At 51.7% G+C, this 18,240-nt stretch overlaps 1 protein-coding gene and 1 long non-coding RNA gene across 2 annotated transcripts; both read right to left on the bottom strand.

Moving 5' to 3' along the window:
• Nucleotides 1-790: 790 nt before the first annotated feature.
• On the bottom strand, nucleotides 791-13,834 carry dhx57 (DEAH (Asp-Glu-Ala-Asp/His) box polypeptide 57). Its single transcript, XM_035400262.1, has 22 exons — nucleotides 13,596-13,834; nucleotides 13,014-13,214; nucleotides 11,562-12,493; nucleotides 11,110-11,291; nucleotides 10,805-10,926; nucleotides 10,476-10,671; nucleotides 10,147-10,271; nucleotides 9,898-10,031; nucleotides 9,156-9,210; nucleotides 8,806-9,044; nucleotides 8,428-8,544; nucleotides 8,158-8,254; nucleotides 7,244-7,417; nucleotides 6,795-6,995; nucleotides 5,796-6,072; nucleotides 5,411-5,506; nucleotides 5,111-5,194; nucleotides 4,508-4,645; nucleotides 3,902-3,976; nucleotides 3,553-3,687; nucleotides 2,794-2,994; nucleotides 791-2,153 (listed from the first exon to the last, which is right to left on the bottom strand). Exons 1-22 carry the CDS (start codon nucleotides 13,817-13,819, stop codon nucleotides 2,010-2,012), a joined length of 4,149 nt encoding a protein of 1,382 aa, XP_035256153.1. The 5' UTR covers nucleotides 13,820-13,834; the 3' UTR covers nucleotides 791-2,009.
• Nucleotides 13,835-13,848: 14 nt separating this feature from the next.
• LOC118217985 lies at nucleotides 13,849-15,344 on the bottom strand. The gene is made up of 3 exons (XR_004763341.1): nucleotides 15,021-15,344; nucleotides 14,196-14,432; nucleotides 13,849-13,964 (listed from the first exon to the last, which is right to left on the bottom strand). It is a non-coding gene; the product is annotated as an uncharacterized LOC118217985 (long non-coding RNA).
• Nucleotides 15,345-18,240: the final 2,896 nt, after the last annotated feature.

Genomic DNA, 18,240 nt, shown 5'->3' with positions numbered 1-18,240 from the left:
CCACAAAAGAACACCCCAGGGGGACACCTGCCCCAAGATTACCTACATAAACCTCCCTTTCTGGAAGGAAAAATGTAACAAAAAAAAGCTGGTGCTGTGGCTCCAGTTTATGCATTTATCCCATTCCAGATCCATCAAAGAAAATGTCAATTTTTTCCTCAGCTGGTTCTCAGTGGGGCTCTTGAGGTGAGCTAAACTTGGAACTGAAATTTGATGGTCCCTGTGGCGTTTGTACTGAGGTCAGCAGCTAGATTAGCATGGATTTACCCTTTGGCAACTTCACATGGCCAGGCTTAAATTCATTTTGCATCAGAAATGTGTTCTGGGAGATATGATTTAATATCAGATAGGAGCCACAGAGCCCCTGCCAACACAGCGTCTAGTTCTCATCTCCCACATAAGCAAGACAATAGCAGGCCAAGCTAGCCAAGTAAAAGGCGATTCACACTGAGTATATTAGCTCATTGAGTACAGCTAATTAATATTCAAGGTAGATCACGCAGTAACTGAGAATGCTCTAGCTGCTTACTGTTCAGCCATTTTAAAAATTACATTAAGCCTGCATTACTGGACTCAAGAAAATACAAAACCCACAATGCATTGAACCTTGGAGAAGATGGGCTTCAGCAGCAGAAGACCACGCTGGGTTCCGCTCCCGCCAGCTAAGAACAGGAAGATGAGGCTACAGTGACAGTGTCCTCGTTGCCATACAGTACCACTTATGGGCTCGAACCCCAGGTTTAAAAAGAGCCTACCACCTTGGCCCAAAAACAAAATCGAGCCAATCCCATGTTGTTCAGGCAATGATTTATTTGGTGTAGTCCAACACAGAACAAATGTTAGTTCTGCCTTCAAATATACACTTAAATTTCCTTTGGCAACATCAGACCAAATCCTATTTTGATAGCCCTTTGAATTTAATTTCCATGATTTTCATTTGAACATTCCTTAGGCACATGCCAAAAAAACCGCACAAGTGGAATAATATTTGACATGGTTTTCTTTTACAACCTGCTATGGTTGCGTTAAACGTCAGCACATATAAAACACCACACTCTCTCCATGCACCCTCGTTACATTAAGAAAATCCAATGTGGATTCAAATGCCTTCCACAATAATGTGCAGCATCACACAACTCAAGTTCTATTTTAAGCACTAAACTAGACAATGAAGGAAAACGCATTTGAAGCCTTGTAAATATAACAGAGTCATTCCTTTTTCTTTTAAAAAAGTGAAAAAACCCTTTTCTGCTCGCTCCACCCAGAGTAGCTCCAGGTGTGGCCATGCCAGTACTTGGTGCGCTGGTCTTAGTGGCTCTCTGGCACTCCATGAGCACTGTTTTTGACTCCATCTTGAGCTCTGTGTGAAGCTTCTCTGCTCGGCTTAGTTGTTGATATCAATCTTCACCAAGAGGCGTTGCTATGTTGATATCATTTGTGCCATTAGAACACCTGAAATCTCAGCATTGTATCTGAAATAAATTCTTCAAAAAAGAAATGTCCTGTCTGAACTAATAAAAGAGATTATAATTTTATTTTTCAAATATATGACCTCTGGTCATGTTCAGGGCAATTTAAATTAGTTGCTCAATTAACTGTGCCTGGCTTCATTTAATAATTATTAATTTATGAATGCCGGATCATGTTATTATATTTCAAACATGTTTGGGCTGAAATAGAAGCCAAATGGCAGATACACCCAGTTAAATGAAGCCAGATGCAGATTTCTACTCCTATCACCCGAACCCAAAGGCCAACGAATCAAAGTCTCTGCTGGAGACAGAAGCGAGTTTCCGTCAGAACCAGGACAGGGAGACCCCGCCTAACCACTGCCTGTGGCACAGGGCGTGGGGAGGTGCACAGGGAGGTGAGTCCTCCAGGTGAAGCACAGCGGTTGGGCAGTCCTCCAGGTGAAGCAGAGCAGGAGTGGCCACATAGGGGCGTGGCCGCGTACAGGGCGTGGCGAGGTATGGGGCGTGGCCACGTATGGGCATCAGTCCCTCGGCGCACTACTGGGTGGAGATGAGCTTGACGATGGTGTGGATGATGCGTGAGCCGCGGGGGCAGCTGCACAGGTCCATGCTGGGCTGGCGGATCTTATCCTCCAGGAGCTGGTCCAGCTCCCAGCGAAGCTCCTTCAGCAGCTCAGCCACCTGCACCCCAGAGACCCCCAAACCCAAACATCAGCACCCCACTACCACAGAGACCCCCAAACCCCAACATCAGCACCCCACTACCACAAAGACCCCCAAACCCCAACATCAGTACCCCACTACCACAGAGACCCCAAAAGCCCAACATCAGCACCCCACTACCACAGAGACCCCAAAACCCCAACATCAGCACCCCACTACCACAGAGACCCCAAAACCTCAGCATCATCACCCCACAACCACAGAGACCCCCAAACCCAAACATCAGCACCCCACTACCACAGAGACCCCAACCCCCAAAATCAGCACTGCAAACTACATGAGCTCCTGACTTCTGCGATCAACCCAGTTAGTAATTTTATAAGCCCCTGATTTCTGGTTAATCTCACTGTGGTACAGTTATGGGGGAGTCTGTATAACAGTTATAATGGCATCACAATGACAATTTACAGACATAACATTTTTAATTGATAAATATCTGTGCTGTGTGTGCATGCATGCATGCTTGTGTATGCATATGTGTGTGTGCAAGCACGTGTGTGTATGTCCACGTGTGTGTTTGTGCACACGTATGTGCATGTGTATGTGTGGTTGTACGTGTGTGTGTGTGTGTGTGTGCGTCTGCGACGTCGCGGTGCACCTGGTGGGACGCAGCGGCGAAGCGGATCCAGCCGTCGTCCAGGGAGACGATGAACTCGCCCTTGTGCAGCTCCACGCTGACCTGCCCCCCTCCGAACAGGACCAGGGGGTACACAGACACCATGCTGCAGTCCCGGATGAACACGCGGCTGGTCTTCACCTTCTCGTGGTACACCAGGTACGGGCTGTCGTAGTGCCGAACCTGAGGGACAGAGCCGTGATCGCACTGGGCCAGTCGGGAAATTCGCTTAACTTACATTTTAATACTGCTTACGTTACTCGGCGTAATTTAGGCTTCACTACTGCCCATCTGCACAGCTGAACATTTTACAGGTGCAATCTGTTTCAAGGACTTTGCTCAAGGGTTCTACAGCACTGCCCAGCCCCCACCCTGGGATCTGAACCCGCAGTGCCTCTGGCGGGTGGCGGGACTGCGCTGTATCCCTGTGAGAGGAACGCAGGGCAGGAACAGAGCTCAGTGGGGGCGGAGCTAGCCGTGTAGTTGACAGAGGAGGGGTGGATGTGGACACAGCGGGGGCGGAGCTAACCGTGTAACTGACAGAGGAGGGGTGGACGTGGACACAGTGGGGGCGGAGCTAACCGTGTAACTGACAGAGGAGGGGTGGACGTGGACACAGTGGGGGCGGAGCTAACCGTGTAACTGACAGAGGAGGGGTGGACGTGGACACAGTGGGGGCGGAGCTAACCGTGTAACTGACAGAGGAGGGGTGGACGTGGATACAGTGGGGGCGGAGCTAACCGTGTAATTGATGGAGGAGGGGTGGACGTGGACACAGCCATCGCTCTTGGTCATGAAGCGCAGCTCCTCGGCCTTGGGCTGCATTTTCATCGCTCCTTTACTGGTCAGCTTGTACTTCCCCTGGGGGGCTCGAACCTGCAGCACAACCACACCCATCAAGCTTTACCAGCAACACAGCCACACCCATCAACTGCACACATACTCAAGAAATCAGCACTTACTTTTAATGCCCTTCCATTCACTGGTTGTTTAAGCATAAATCCGAGTAAACTTGGATCTTGAAGTTGAAGGTAACAAGTTCAGCATTGTGTGCTGCATACAGGAAGTGAGCGGAACACTGGAGACTCACCTGGACGACGTTGGGATACAGGGCAGCGCACAGCATAGCCGACATCAGCTTGGTGTTGTCTGAGTTCAGATTGGCCTGGGAAAGGAAACAGGACAGCGACTCAAACCTGGAGCTACTCAAACCACAGCGACTCAAACCACAGCTACTCAAACCTGGAGCTACTCAAACAACAGCTACTCACACCTGGAGCTACTCAAACCACAGCTACTCAAACCTGGAGCTACTCAAACCACAGCTACTCAAACCTGGACAGCTGCACTGACCTCTGCCTCAGTCCAAATCAGCACTTCCCCAGTTACCCGCCCCTCAGGCAGCTGTATTCACTGTCATACCAAAAGCAGCACTTCTGCTTAAGTTCCTGGGATAGCGTGCTATTGCGATTCTCGTAATCATTACTTGGTAATGATCGACAGCTTGTTTGATATTTACAACGTAGCTGTCATGGTGCAATAAAGGTTTACTGAAAGCTAGTGTGCGAGTTCCCCTTCTCAGACGACGGCTTTGACAAACACCACGTGGCCACACCGCCCAGCTGTGTGACTGCGGCCTTTGTGCTTTAGGGACAGTTCAGCTGGGGCCGCCTGTGTGCTGTGACTGCTCACCCACCTCGAAGCCCGTGGCTTCCAGAACGCCGTCCGTCCCCCTGCTGCTCATGCGCTCGATCACCCGGGCCTTCAGGCCCTCCTTCACGAAGCCGATGTCCGACAGCAGCTCCGCAAACTGCCTCTTCAGGCTGGAGATCTCCTGGGGACCAAAAACAGCCTCATCAGTGAAAAACCGCTAAGGAAGCTGACAAGGCAATCTGCTTTTGGCTTAGCGTAAGCAGACATAACAACTAACAATCATTGTACCATTCACCCCTACAGCAAACAGTGAATGAGCAGCGATGACACAGCACTTTCAGAACCTGCCCATCACTCCCTCATATGAACCCCACTCTCACTGCAGTAAGAGCATTCTCATCTGGAGATTACTGTGATTGGACAGCGAGTGAGAATTCCCACCTGAAGATTACTGTGATTGGACAGCGAGTGAGAATTCCCACCTGGAGATTACTGTGATTGGACGGCGAGTGAGAATTCCCACCTGAAGATTACTGTGATTGGACAGCGAGTGAGAATTCCCACCTGAAGATTACTGTGACTGGACAGCGAGTGAGAATTCTCACCTGGAGATTATTGTGATTGGATGGCGAGTGAGAATTCTCACCTGGAGCCCTCGTGAAGACAGGAAGTTCTCCCTGCAGTACAGGAAGCCAGCCTGATTTCCGTTCTTGGCGGCAGCACTCCAGCCCTGTAGAGGGAGACAGAGTGCGTTGAGGACAGCACCTGGCACTGCACACAGCAGATATGTGGAGCTTCCTACAGGCGTACACTGCGTCACAGACGTACACGCGTTCATCAGCTCCATCTGACACCATTTTCTTTTCTGTACTCAAACAGGATGGACAGGGGGCTATACTCAAACGGGATGGGCTAGGGGGCCTTACTGATACGAAACGGGACGCACCTTGTACGCCTGCAGCAGGGCCAGGTGGTCACTGTTGGCCAGAGCAAAGCTCTGCTTCCGGACATTCGCCTCCTCACGCTTGTCCCACGGAGAGACCTGTATTTGGGACAAACAGGGGGGGCATAGCAGGTTGAGAGGACATTACGGCAGGAAAAACCAACCAGTTCTCTCCTGTCTTTATCAAATCAATTCAATTTGTATAGAGCATTTTACAGAAGACTGTCACAAAGACTCTTTACAGAATAGCAGAAAAAAAAGCAAAAACCAGGGCAGAACACCCAAATAGCAAACACATTCATAATGCATGTAACAGAAACGTAATAAGGAATCTATCCATCTTCTTCTGTGGTTTTGTGGTCGCTGCTATGGGATACGCGTCTCTTACAAAGGGGGACTTGAAGGCGAGGCTGGCGGCGATGGTGAGGGCGGGGTCCAGGCAGCGGAAGATGGCCCCGAACAGCATGAGCTTCCCGATGCGCACGTCCACGGGCAGGCAGGCCAGGTGGTACCCCAGCGGGGTGAGCTTCTCGTCCGCCGTCAGCGCCCCCAGGTCCTGCAGCCGCCGCTCGGCCGCCTCCACGCCGGCGGGGGAGGGGGGCTCGATCAGCCGCGAGAACACCGACTCCAGGGACGTCTCCGCGAACACGTCCAGGATTTTGATCCTGCGAAAGGGGAGAATGGCGGATTTAGCGGGTTACCTGCGTCTCACCTGGAGGCCAGCTCATACAGGGGGGCTACAGGGGGTTACAGGGGGGCTACAGGGGGGCTACAGGGGGTTACAAGGGGGCTGCAGGGGGGCTATAGGGGGGCTGCAAGGGGGCTGCAGGGTGGCTGCAGGTGGGCTGCAGGGGGGTTGCAGGGGGGCTATAGGGGGGCTACAGGGGGTTACAGGGGGGATGCAAGGGGGCTGCAGGGGGGCTATAGGGGGGATGCAAGGGGGCTGCAGGGGGGCTGCAGGTGGGCTGCAGGGGGGTTGCAGGGGGGCTATAGGGGGGCTACAGGGGGGCTACAGGGGGGATGCAAGGGGGCTGCAGGGGGGCTATAGGGGGGCTGCAAGGGGGCTGCAGGGTGGCTGCAGGTGGGCTGCAGGGGGGTTGCAGGGGGGCTATAGGGGGGCTACAGGGGGTTACAGGGGGGATGCAAGGGGGCTGCAGGGGGGCTATAGGGGGGATGCAAGGGGGCTGCAGGGGGGCTGCAGGTGGGCTGCAGGGGGGTTGCAGGGGGGCTATAGGGGGGCTACAGGGGGGCTACAGGGGGGATGCAAGGGGGCTGCAGGGGGGCTATAGGGGGGCTGCAAGGGGGCTGCAAGGGGGCTGCAGGTGGGCTGCAGGGGGGTTGCAGGGGGGCTATAGGGGGGCTATAGGGGGGCTGCAGGGGGGCTGACCTGAGGCAGAGCTGCTCCAGCGGGACTCTCTGGATCTCGGGCAGCTGCTGCTCGGCGAGCAGGTGTGAGAAGCAGTGGCTGGTGAAGAGGTGGAAGCAGACGCCCGAGGCCACGCGCCCGGCTCGGCCACGCCTCTGCAGCGCGTTCGCGCGTGACACCCACGACTCCTCCAGGCTCTCCATGCTCTTAGCGGCGTCGTACCTGTGGGGGGGGGGGGGGGGGGGGGGGGGGGGGTCAGAGGGGACGGGATGAAGGCGACGAGGTGGTGTGTGAAATATGGACCGTCTGTGGCTACGTGGGTTTCGCTCAGAGGCATGCTGGGATTCCAACCAGAAGCAAATGTCAACAGCGTACATTTCACTGAGCACAGCCATGTGACTGAGGCCTTTCTGTTCCCATCAGCTGTGTGTGTGTGCGTGTGTGTGTGTGTGTGTGCGTGTGGTTGGCACCTTTTCTCCTTCATCTTCCCCGAGTCCACCACGTACACCACGTCGTCGATGGTGACGGAGGTTTCGGCGATGTTGGTGGAGATTATGATTTTGGTGACGCCATCGGGCGGGCGCTGAAACACAGCCTGCTGCTCCTCATTGGACAGAGAGGAGTGAAGGGGTAACACCACACACCTGCAACACACACACACACACCACTTAGTCAATAATACCAGAGTATCAACACCACACACCTGCAACACACACACACACACCACTTAGTCAATAATACCAGAGTATCAACACCACACACCTGCAACACACACACACACACCACTTAGTCAATAATACCAGTGTATCAACACCAGACACCTGCAACACACACACACACACACACACACACCACTTAGTCAATAATACCAGTGTATCAACACCACACACCTGCAACACACACACACACACACACACACACAGTCAATACAACCAATACTTCAACACCACACACCTGCAACACATACATACACACACACACACACACAGAGTCAATACAACCAATACTTCGACACCAGACACCTGCAACATGCACATGCACACACACACACACACACACACACACACAGTCAATAAAACCTATATATCAAGACCACACACCTGCAACACACGCACACACACACATCACTCAGTCAATAACACCAGCAGATCACTTTAATATCAGCTTATGCCTCCATTGAATAAGATCCATAACTCCACCCTAGCAAGCGAGAATGGCACTATTAGTGGGTGTGCAAACAGACATCGTTCCTCAGGACCGTGTGCACATCCTATCAGCCACACACTCCACTGCAGCCTCACGCAAGCAGTTAGCCCACAGTCACAGAGCTACGGCATGCGGCTACTCCACACACACAGCGTTGCCAGGGAAACACTTTTCACACCGTTTGCACTTCCTGTTGTTGAACATCCTGTTCGACTGCAGCTGCTCGTACAGCATCTTAATCTCAGCCAATCCGGGCAGGAAGACGAGCACCGCGCCTGCCGATAGGAGGAGAGCAGGGTCATATGACTGCGGCGCACACAAGGACAGCATCATCCCACGTCCCTCCCCGACACAGCCAAAACTAAACATTACCCCTCCGGGCAAGCCCATGCCTGTGTCATAGTGCCCCCTGGTGGCCAGTTACAATTCACGCCTGTGTCTCAGTCACCTGGCGGGTAGTTATGGTCTCCATTCACAATCCACTCCAGCAGACTCTCCACCAGGTCCATGTTGATCTTATCCAGGTCCATGGCAGCAATGGTCTTCAGAACAGACTTCTTAGTGTCTGTTTTTAACACAAACCAGCCAATCAATCTCTCAAAGTGACTTTGGTATTGTACTTTATGTTGTTAACTCTTCTGTGCAAAATCATTTTGAGTGATTGATTTATGTTAAAAACAGAATTAAGTCTCGACTGTCGAAACGCATATTGATCGACTGACCAGTTCACGAATAAAAATGCACCCGCTAGGGCATCCGAAAAACATTTTGGGCAGAAGGCGCCTTATCGATTGCGTTTCCTCGTAAGCACTTGATGAGACTGCACCTTTGTATCGGACAGAGAGCTCCTGCAGCGTGAGCTGCTGGTCAGGGATGGAGTCCTTCACAAAGTCCGTCTTCTGGAAGGACATGTAGGACCAGACGTCCTCCTCCAGCTGGTCCACCGCCACCCTGCTGGAGCCCTGCTGCTTCCCTGGGGGGCCCTGCCTCCCTGGGGGGCCCTGTTTCCCGGAGGGGCCCTGTTTGCCGGAGCGCTGGTAGGGGCTGCCGTCCTCGATCACATACCTGCGTGCAGAGAGACCACAGAACCCAAACCATCACCCGAGGGCGTGTGCAAGACAGTCTCCGGTAATTAAAGAAAAGACTGTTTTCTGTAAAGATGCTCCAGTGACTTACTTTGTCATGGCAATGGCGTCTTCTAGGAAAAACTGATCAACAGGAAACGTGCGACCTGGAAAGAGAGGAAGTGCTCCTTAATCTCCAAGATGACTGAAGGATTACAGCGTTACATCATCATAGCTCATATTATACCGGACATTCATCAACAAATCAGTTTTCATCGTAGCCATTACCCTGTAAAAATCTGTTACATTCATGAGCTATTTATAGCAGCTATAAAAAAACCACCAAAAAAATGAGCCATTGGCTCTCGTACTAAAAGACTAAATTGAGACAGCGGGATGTAAGTGTAGGTCCAGCAGTGGAGAGGGGTGTCTAGGATATGATTGGCGGGGCAGTTGTATGTGAACATGGGTAGAGAGGGGTACCTGGTATGTGGATGGCGGGGCAGTTGTATTTGAGTGAGGGTGGAGAGGGGTACCTGGGATGTGGATGGCGGGGCAGTTGTATTTGAGTGAGGGTGGAGAGGGGTACCTGGGATGTGGATGGCGGGGCAGTTGTATTTGAGTGAGGGTGGAGAGGGGTACCTGGGATGTGGATGGCGGGGCAGTTGTATTTGAGTGAGGGTGGAGAGGGGTACCTGGGATGTGGATGGCGGGGCAGCTGTATTTGAGTGAGGGTGGAGAGGGGTACCTGGGATGTGGATGGCGGGGCAGTTGTATTTGAGTGAGGGTGGAGAGGGGTACCTGGGATGTGGATGGCGGGGCAGTTGTATTTGAGTGAGGGTGGAGAGGGGTACCTGGGATGTGGATGGCGGGGCTGTTGTAGAAGTACTGGGAGAAGAGCTCGGCATTGAGGGTGGCGCTCATTAAGATGATCTTCAGGTCGGGTCGCTGAAGCATCAGGTCCTTCAAGACCAGGAGCAGGAAGTCACTGCCGGGGAAACCAGTGACATCATCACTAACCAGACTCTAATGAGGCACCACAGATCCTCCACAGTCCCACAATCCCCCAGTCATGCTGGGTCCTGCAGGGGCAGGGGGCTCACCTCTCCTCGGTGCGCTCGTGCACCTCGTCCACGATGACGTGTGTGATGCCGGGCAGGTTGGCTTCACCCTCGAGCCGCCGCAGGAGGACCCCCGTGGTGCAGTACAGCAGCCTGGTGGCTGACGACTGGGGGGGGGGGGGGGAGGGGGGGGGTCTATTAATGCCAGCTCCATGTACACAAGCAAATTCAAACATCACACATTTCGGGCAGAACAGAAATCACTTCGGCGCCACCGCATGCTAAGCTAAGCGTTTCTCCATGGAAGAACCACACTTCCCGGGCGCGGAGCGGAGCTTCGCTGTTGCATGCTGGGATGCGGGGGGACTGACCCTGACGGTCTCCAGGCGGATCTGGTAGCCCACGGAGCTGCCCAGCCGCTCGGCGCGCTCCTGCGCCACCCTCTCGGCCACGGTGATGGCGGAGATGCGCCGCGGCTGCGTGCAGATGATGTTGGCGACCCGGTCGGCGGGGCCCTTCAGAGTCTCGTCCAGGATGAACTGAGGGATCTGCGTGGTCTTCCCGCACCTGGGGGGGGGGGGGGGGGGGGGGGAGAGAGAGCCGGGAAGCGGGACCGTCAGAGCACGCACACGCAGCGGGCAGCACAGAGCGCAGAGCACCCCCGCGCGACCGGGAGCGACCGCCGGAACGCGAGACTCACCCGGTCATCCCGCTCACCACCATAACCTGGCTCTCCCGCAGAAGATCCAGAATGTTCTCCCTCTCCCGCCAGGCTGGGAGCTTCTGCCTTTGCTCCAGCATCGCCATAAAGCGCCTGGAAGACTGAGCAGAACACGGTAAACTGCACATTCCTACACACTCAAAAAATTCTATTTATTTTACTCCATTTTTTCCGGATTGGTTGTAATACTGGTTGTATTTCCATGAGTATTAATGTGAGGCAGATTCCTACAGTGCAATTCCTGCACTTTCCAGTGCAGGTTGACTTCCTGCTTCAGAGCTCACCCGTTTCCTGCTGAACTCCCTGCACAGTTTGCCGTTCTCTTGCAGGAGACCCTCCATTCTGGTCTCATATTTCTGTGCCATTTTCTTCTTCAGGTGAACGTAGCTCTCACTCTCTACAACCACTGGGGTCACCTCCTCGTCCTGCTCCTCCTGCTCCTCCTCCAGCTCTGGAGCCTCCTTCGCTGAGAGACACAAAAGACACACACATATATGTACGCACATACACACATACACACACACACACACACACACACAGCTATACAATGTTTGCTACTGCACAAAATGTTACTCTCACTTATCCTGTAGGCACGTCACAGTAATTAAACACAGGAAAATGTAAGTTATCTTCTCATCAGTATCAACAAACAGAAACAAATTTTTTTATTTTATTTTTATACTGGTCTGTGGGAAGATTTGTGACCCTATCAGCACAGGTTTAGCTTGGCACTAACCTTGTGTGCCACGGCTGTTGATGGCACTGTTGGTGGCGCTGTTGTTGACACTGTTGGTCGCACTGTTGGTGATGCTGTTGATGGCGTGGTTCTCTGATGTTGCGCTGGTGTTCTTGGCGTTCCTGGTCTTCGCGGAAGTGACGGCGGCGGGTGGGGCCAACGCAGGCGGCGGCGCCAACACAGGGGGCGGGGAGCTGTACTTGTGATGGGCGGCCGACAGGAGCTCCTTCATCCTGCTCTCGTCCTCGAAGCAGGTGATGAGCGTGTAAACGACGGGCTCGCCGGCCTGGGCGGCGGACAGCGCCTCCCCAAACAGCAGCTCTGTGACGTGGAGCCGGCCCGCGGCCCCCAGCCGCTCGTCGCTGGTGCTGAAGGCCACCAGCGGGGGCTGGAACGGGTAGCGGTTCCCCCTGGGGAAGCGCACCTCCAGCTCGTACTCGGGGGCAGAGTAGCTGCTGAAGCCGGGCTGGCTGGGGCCGGGGGGGCCCGCGGGGGGGCCTGCGGGGGGGGCCCCGGAGTCAGTGGGGAGCTGGTGCTTGAATTTGCACTTGTCCCCAAATCGGCACCCCGCCCCCTTCAGGTAGAACCTGCACACGTCCTTGAGCAGGACCTGGCCGTGTTTGTGCGCGGGCCGGTCGGGCCCCGCGCTCGGACCCGGGGTCAGGTGCTGCAGGTCCAGGGACACGGTCCACACGCTGTTGGCGATGCGCTCGGCGAAGCGGTCGCCGTAGATGGCGGACAGGGCCATGGCCTCCTCCTGCCGCTGGGCCAGGCACTCGTCCATGGGGATGGACCGCAGCCCCTCCCCGGGGGCCGCCCGCGACCCGTACCGCTCGGCGAACACCTGCTGCAGCAGCTGCTCCAGCGTCGCCCCCACCTCGCCCCCGCCCGACTCCAGCGCCTGTCTGCTGCGCTCGCGGTCAAAGCCGTACCTGCACAAGAGCAGCATGTCATAAACCTGCACATCATCACACCAAATCATACATCATAATACCAAACCATGCACCATCCTACCAAGCCATACATTATCATACCAAACCATACACCATCATACCAAATCACACATCATCATACCAAATCATACACCATCCTACCAAGCCATACATTATCATACCAAACCATACACCGTCATACCAAACCGTACATTATCATACTAAACCGTACATTCATACCGAACCGTGCATTAGCATACAGAACCATGCATTAGCATACCGAACCATATATCATACCAAGCCATACATTATCATATCAAATACCACATTATCATACAGACCTGTACATCATCATAAAACATTTTAAGTTATCATCCAACTCCTCACTCACAACACAAGAGCAGGGTTCTGCTATATTTTCATATCATTACTGTAGATGGAGCTTTTCCCATCTGGCATTTAATAAGAGAAAATCAAAGTGAAGGTGCATTTGAGCCCAGGCTCCAGTAGAGGGCAGCACCTGCTCAGACGGCCCACGGCGAACAGGGACACGGCAGGCTCCGCAGACGGCTGCTCTTCCTCAGAGTCCTCCTCGTACACCGGGCCTTCGGCAAACTCCACCACCTCGTCACGCGTCTCCCAAAACTGGCCTTCCTCACGGTAATCCAGCTCATCGTACTCATCCTCCCCCTCCTCCTCCTCAGCGTCAGAGCCCGAGTACCTGAGAAGAAAGAGACAGACCATCCAGGTGAACACCATGTCACAGAGGAAAGAGAGAGAGAGAGAGCAATAGAGAAAGATGGAGAAGAGCAGAGGAAAGGAAAATCTACGCTCAAGGCCTCATGGTGTGCAGTACTGTACTAAAGCCCTCCTACCAAGCCAGAGAGAGAGAAAAGAAAGAGAGAGAAAAGCAGAGGAAAGGAGAATCTACCCAGCGTGCCTCATGGTGTGTGTACTAAATCCCTCCTACCAAGCCAGACAGCTCACCAGTGGAAGTGCTCACCATGGAAATTGTCACCAGTGGAAGTGCTCACCAGTGGAAATGGTCACCAGTGGAAGTGCTCAACAGTGGAAATGGCCAAGAGTGGAAATGCTCACTCACCTGTCCTCCTCACAGTCCTGCGACTGCAGCTCCTGCAGAAGCTCCATCACCTGGGCTTGGTTGTCAGAGGTCATGTGGATTCTCTGCAGGGGCATCTGGGGCAGATCTGCCCTAGGCCGGGCGTTGCTGCTACTGTTTCCGTTGCCGCTGCCACCGCCGCCGCCAACACCGTACTCCGGCCTCCGCCTGGGCCGCTCGCTCTGGAAGGCCTTTGGCAGCCCCATGCCCCGCCCCCTATCCATGCCCCGCCCCCTCCCACCACCCCTAGCCCCTCCTCCTCGTCCCATGCTGAACCCACGTCCTCCTCTGCTGGAAGCCCCTCCTCCTCGTCCCGTGCTGAACCCACGTCCTCCTCTGCTGGAAGAAGGCCTGCGGACAGAATAAAACATAGATTGTGTGTGTTTGTAAAACACACACACACACACACACACACACCCAGACAGACACACACACACAGACATGCACACTACACGCACAGGGTGTGAGGCATTACCCATGGCTCACTGTGAATGTGTAGGCAGTTTTCACATAGCAGAGTGACAGTGGTGTGACAGGCCGTTACTGCAGTGTGTTTCCTGTGGAGGGGATTCACTGCCCTACCTGCTCGGGCGGGCAGGTCCTGCATCCAGGCAAAAGTCATCTCCGTCATCCCAGTCACCGTAAGCTGCTTTCCGACTGCCTCCTCCGCCGCCTCCTCCGCCGCCTCCGCCGCCGCCTCCGCCGCCGCCTCCTCCTCTGCCACCTCCTCTACCTCCTCCTCCTCGGGGCTTATTGAAGCGACCCCCACCCCTGTTGGGCTTGTACCTCCTCTTCGAACTCATTTCCACCCTCTCCTCTCTAAAGAACAGCAGTACATGGGCTGATTCATGAGCATGACCTGCCAACATTAATGCTCACAAACACCATCAGTCACAATCAAACGTCTTACTAATGTACAGCTCCGTGCAAGTAGTGTCATTTTAGCCAACGCATTTCGTGAGGGTAGAACATGTGAGGGTGAATATGTTTCTATTCCTGTAATAAACACTTAAAAAATATACACAAAATATTTGCTTTAGAAAACATAGTCCGTGATTAAGAGCTAACCGTATTCAGGAAACGCAAGGTGCAATCCTTAAATGTGACATAAGCTATACCTCTTTGACAACTCTAATTTGCAAACCAAACTCTTCTAGTCTCCAACTTCTGCTAAATACAGCCAGCTTGCTAGCAATTTCCAAATGTCTGTTAGCTACAAATAGTCTACCCTCACCAGCTTCTAATATCTAGGTATCTACCCAGCCTACTAGTACAAATCTCAGAATACGTATTTTCAGTATAACAACGTCGATCATGACGTAGCTAAATATAACTTATACAAACGAGCTGATGAGTAATGTTAGCAACAAGCAAACTATGAACAATATGTAACCAACCGGTACTTACCTATGTTAGCTAGCTTGCATAATGTCCTATCCAACCGATACCACCTTCTTTCTTTTACACAGTAACGTTAAACGTTTCTTGTGAGGTTTGAAAGTCTTCCCAAGAGGTTTAAGTGCGTAACCACATTTTCTAAATTGAATGGAACAGAACACATGACTTTTTCAAGAAATAAACGTTAGAAAGCAGCCGATTTTCAAGCCTTTCGCTTTTCTTCTCCACACAACCGGCACTTCAGCAGCGCTTCTCTCATTGGTTCCCGTCAAAGGTCAAAGGATTTGATTCCGGTAGTTCTGGTTTAAGTGCGTATGTTGATGGTGATCATTGACACTACTGCTTAGTATAGGGCAGGTGGCGGTGTCCTATCTTATGCAAAAAGGGCCAGTGTGGGTGCAGGTTTTTGTTTCAGCCTAGCACTACAGCACCCGATTCGACTAACTAACTAATCACGGTCTTCAGTCAAGACCTTGATTAGTGGAATCAGGTGTCTTAGTACTGGGCTATAACAAAAACCGGCATGCACACCAGCAATTTTCGGATAAGATTGGACACCCCTGACTTAGTACGTAGCGTTTAGTGATTTTGTGTATATAGTCCCTCTGGACTCGGAGTGTCACTGTTGCTCATATTTCTAAGGTGGATGTGCTAATGTTCTCTGGTATTTGTTGGTCATTCTGGATAAAAGCATATGCAAATGAATGTAGTGTAATGTTACTGTTGTAGGTGTCATTTTTAGGTGGTGTGAATAGGAAATGGTTTGGGTAGGAGTGGGGTAGGGAAAGGCCCTGTCCTGGGGGAAGGCTGCTCTGGGGAAGGCAGGTCTGGGAGTCAGTGTCAGAGGCACAGATTAGGTACTCCTGCACACACACACATGCGCGCACACACACACACGCACGCACACTCATGTATACACACATTTTCTGGTCAATGCTGCAGTTATCATACTGACAATAATATTTATTGGTAAAAATACAAAGCCAATAATTTCCCACAAGGACATGTATTCAAAATAAGTGTTTTTTTTTCTTTGTCTAATGTCTCTCCTTGTAATTTAAAGTTGTGCCATTTGGACAATATGCAAATTTTGTGGATGAATCAGGGACAGCCACTGCGTGCCACTCGAGGTGAGGGGGGGGGGGTCTTTTCATGACCCAGACCCAGCCCAGACTTCATGTCCATATAAACCCCCCCCCCCGCCCCCCCCCCCCCCCCCCCCCCCCCCCCCCCCCATCTTGAGTGATATGCAGTGGCTGTCCCTAATTCATCCACAAAATTATAATATTGTCCAAATGACACAACTTGAATTAAATTGTAGTCTCTGACTCTGACAAATTTGTACAAAATGGCGGCACGAAAACTGCACTTTTGCGGTTTCAAAAAACACTTTTCACAAACCCATGGAAAGCCAATGGGTGACATCACAGTCACTTTGTCCATATTTATTTTCTACAGTCTATGGTTCCAGGAAGCAGCAGAGATCTCCAAGGATAAGATAATCTTGCTATCGTTTGTCACTATTGAAGTAGTGATATAATCAATCTGAGGTGAAAAGAGCCGTTCGGTTCACAGAGTTCGCAACAGGCCCAGAAGTGACAGGCTTTAATATCTCATCTTTTCTGGGTCAAGACTGAAGTCACTTCAGGTCTCCAATAACACATCTACCTGTCTGTCTGTCCCCCCCCCTCCCCCTTATGGAGCATATTTGAAGGAGGTAGCCAATCAGTCAAAGGAATTTCAATTCCACCTACTATTGTGAACACTCCCCAACAGCTATTGGCTGCCTGTGCACACACCTCCACAATCTGCAGCCAATCATGCAGGCGTATGAAAGGAGAAAAACAGAATGCAGGCTCAGAGTGTTGACCATCAGCCAGACGCAGGGGCCTGTATCATGGACAAATGCACTGAGATAAACCCCAAACAGCTCTTTTTTTTGCATTAGTCCACTTTCCAGATTTTGGAAGGTTTCGGGTTTATAAGCACAGTTGTCCAGATAACTCAGTAATCCTGCTTTGTGATGAAGGCGCTGGAACAGAGAAGGTGTTGACTGGTTGATTAATGCCATGTGACTGTGCAGTTAGCTGCAACCAGCTGAATTAAAAATACATAGATCACTTACATTAGAGTTCAACCAAATCAGTTTGGCTGAGCAAAATACAATTTACCTGCAGCCACTTTAACCGCCCTCCCAACAAATAGACAACTAAATCCGTAATATGATACAAATTTCTCTCAGTGGATGTTTCTAAGGAGTAAATGAATATACCTTTTTGTAATAAACATGGGTTGCTGTATTTTTACTGCTCTCCAGCATATGTCAGGCTTCATTCCCATGACAACCATGGCCTTGACCACGTTGGCTGGGATGGTTCTCAGTCCTCAGTAGCCATAGACTGGAACTGACTGGTTCTCAATCAAGCAAACAAAACACACACACACACACACACACACACACACATGCATGCACATGCACACACAAGAAAACACACGCACGCACATGCACACACATACACACGTACATGCATGCACACACACACACACACGCACACTTACACTTTCCAGTAAGACCAGCCTTGAACATAAAAAGCTTTGCTTGTGTTGCAGCGTGTCTTTGATCACAGCTATCTAATCTTGTTTGGTGAAGTTTTAGGCAGAGAATTCTGCACAGACTAGTGGGGAGAGGAAAGAAACCTTCTCTTGCCTCTGAAGGATGACTTTTCCTGAATAATACTTCACATAGCCACAGAACCTGGTCTACTTAAAGTTAATACCATTCTAACAACCTGATTGCCTTCTGTGTGAAATCCAGTGCTAATATAATTCTCTCTTGCTCTCAGTTCTTTACTTTCATCTGAAGTGAGGTCATCCATCTTCCCATGAACGGGAGACAGTTGTTCCACAATTAGACACATTAGATACAGTGTGATTGAAAAGTAGAATCTAGCGGGACTAAGCAAAACTAAATTTGTTTGAAAATAATAAAATCAAGCTTTACATATCTGAAATAAGCAAATCTCAATTAAAAAAAAAGGTTTTAAAATGTTCCTGGGCGTGAATAGTGTCAAATGCCCAGAAGGTATCTACTAGGTCCACTTTTTTAAACAACAGCAAACAGGTTTGCTTAATTCATCCACCGGAAAGGTGAAGTGACTGGTCATGGTGGCACATGCACACTGCCCAATCAGAGACCAGCAGAGATGGGGAGCACTACCCTGCTGTCTGT

This window comes from Anguilla anguilla, chromosome 18, assembly GCF_013347855.1.
Source record: "Anguilla anguilla isolate fAngAng1 chromosome 18, fAngAng1.pri, whole genome shotgun sequence".
Taxonomy (NCBI): domain Eukaryota; kingdom Metazoa; phylum Chordata; class Actinopteri; order Anguilliformes; family Anguillidae; genus Anguilla; species Anguilla anguilla.
This window is presented reverse-complemented; position numbering and strand designations above follow the sequence as displayed.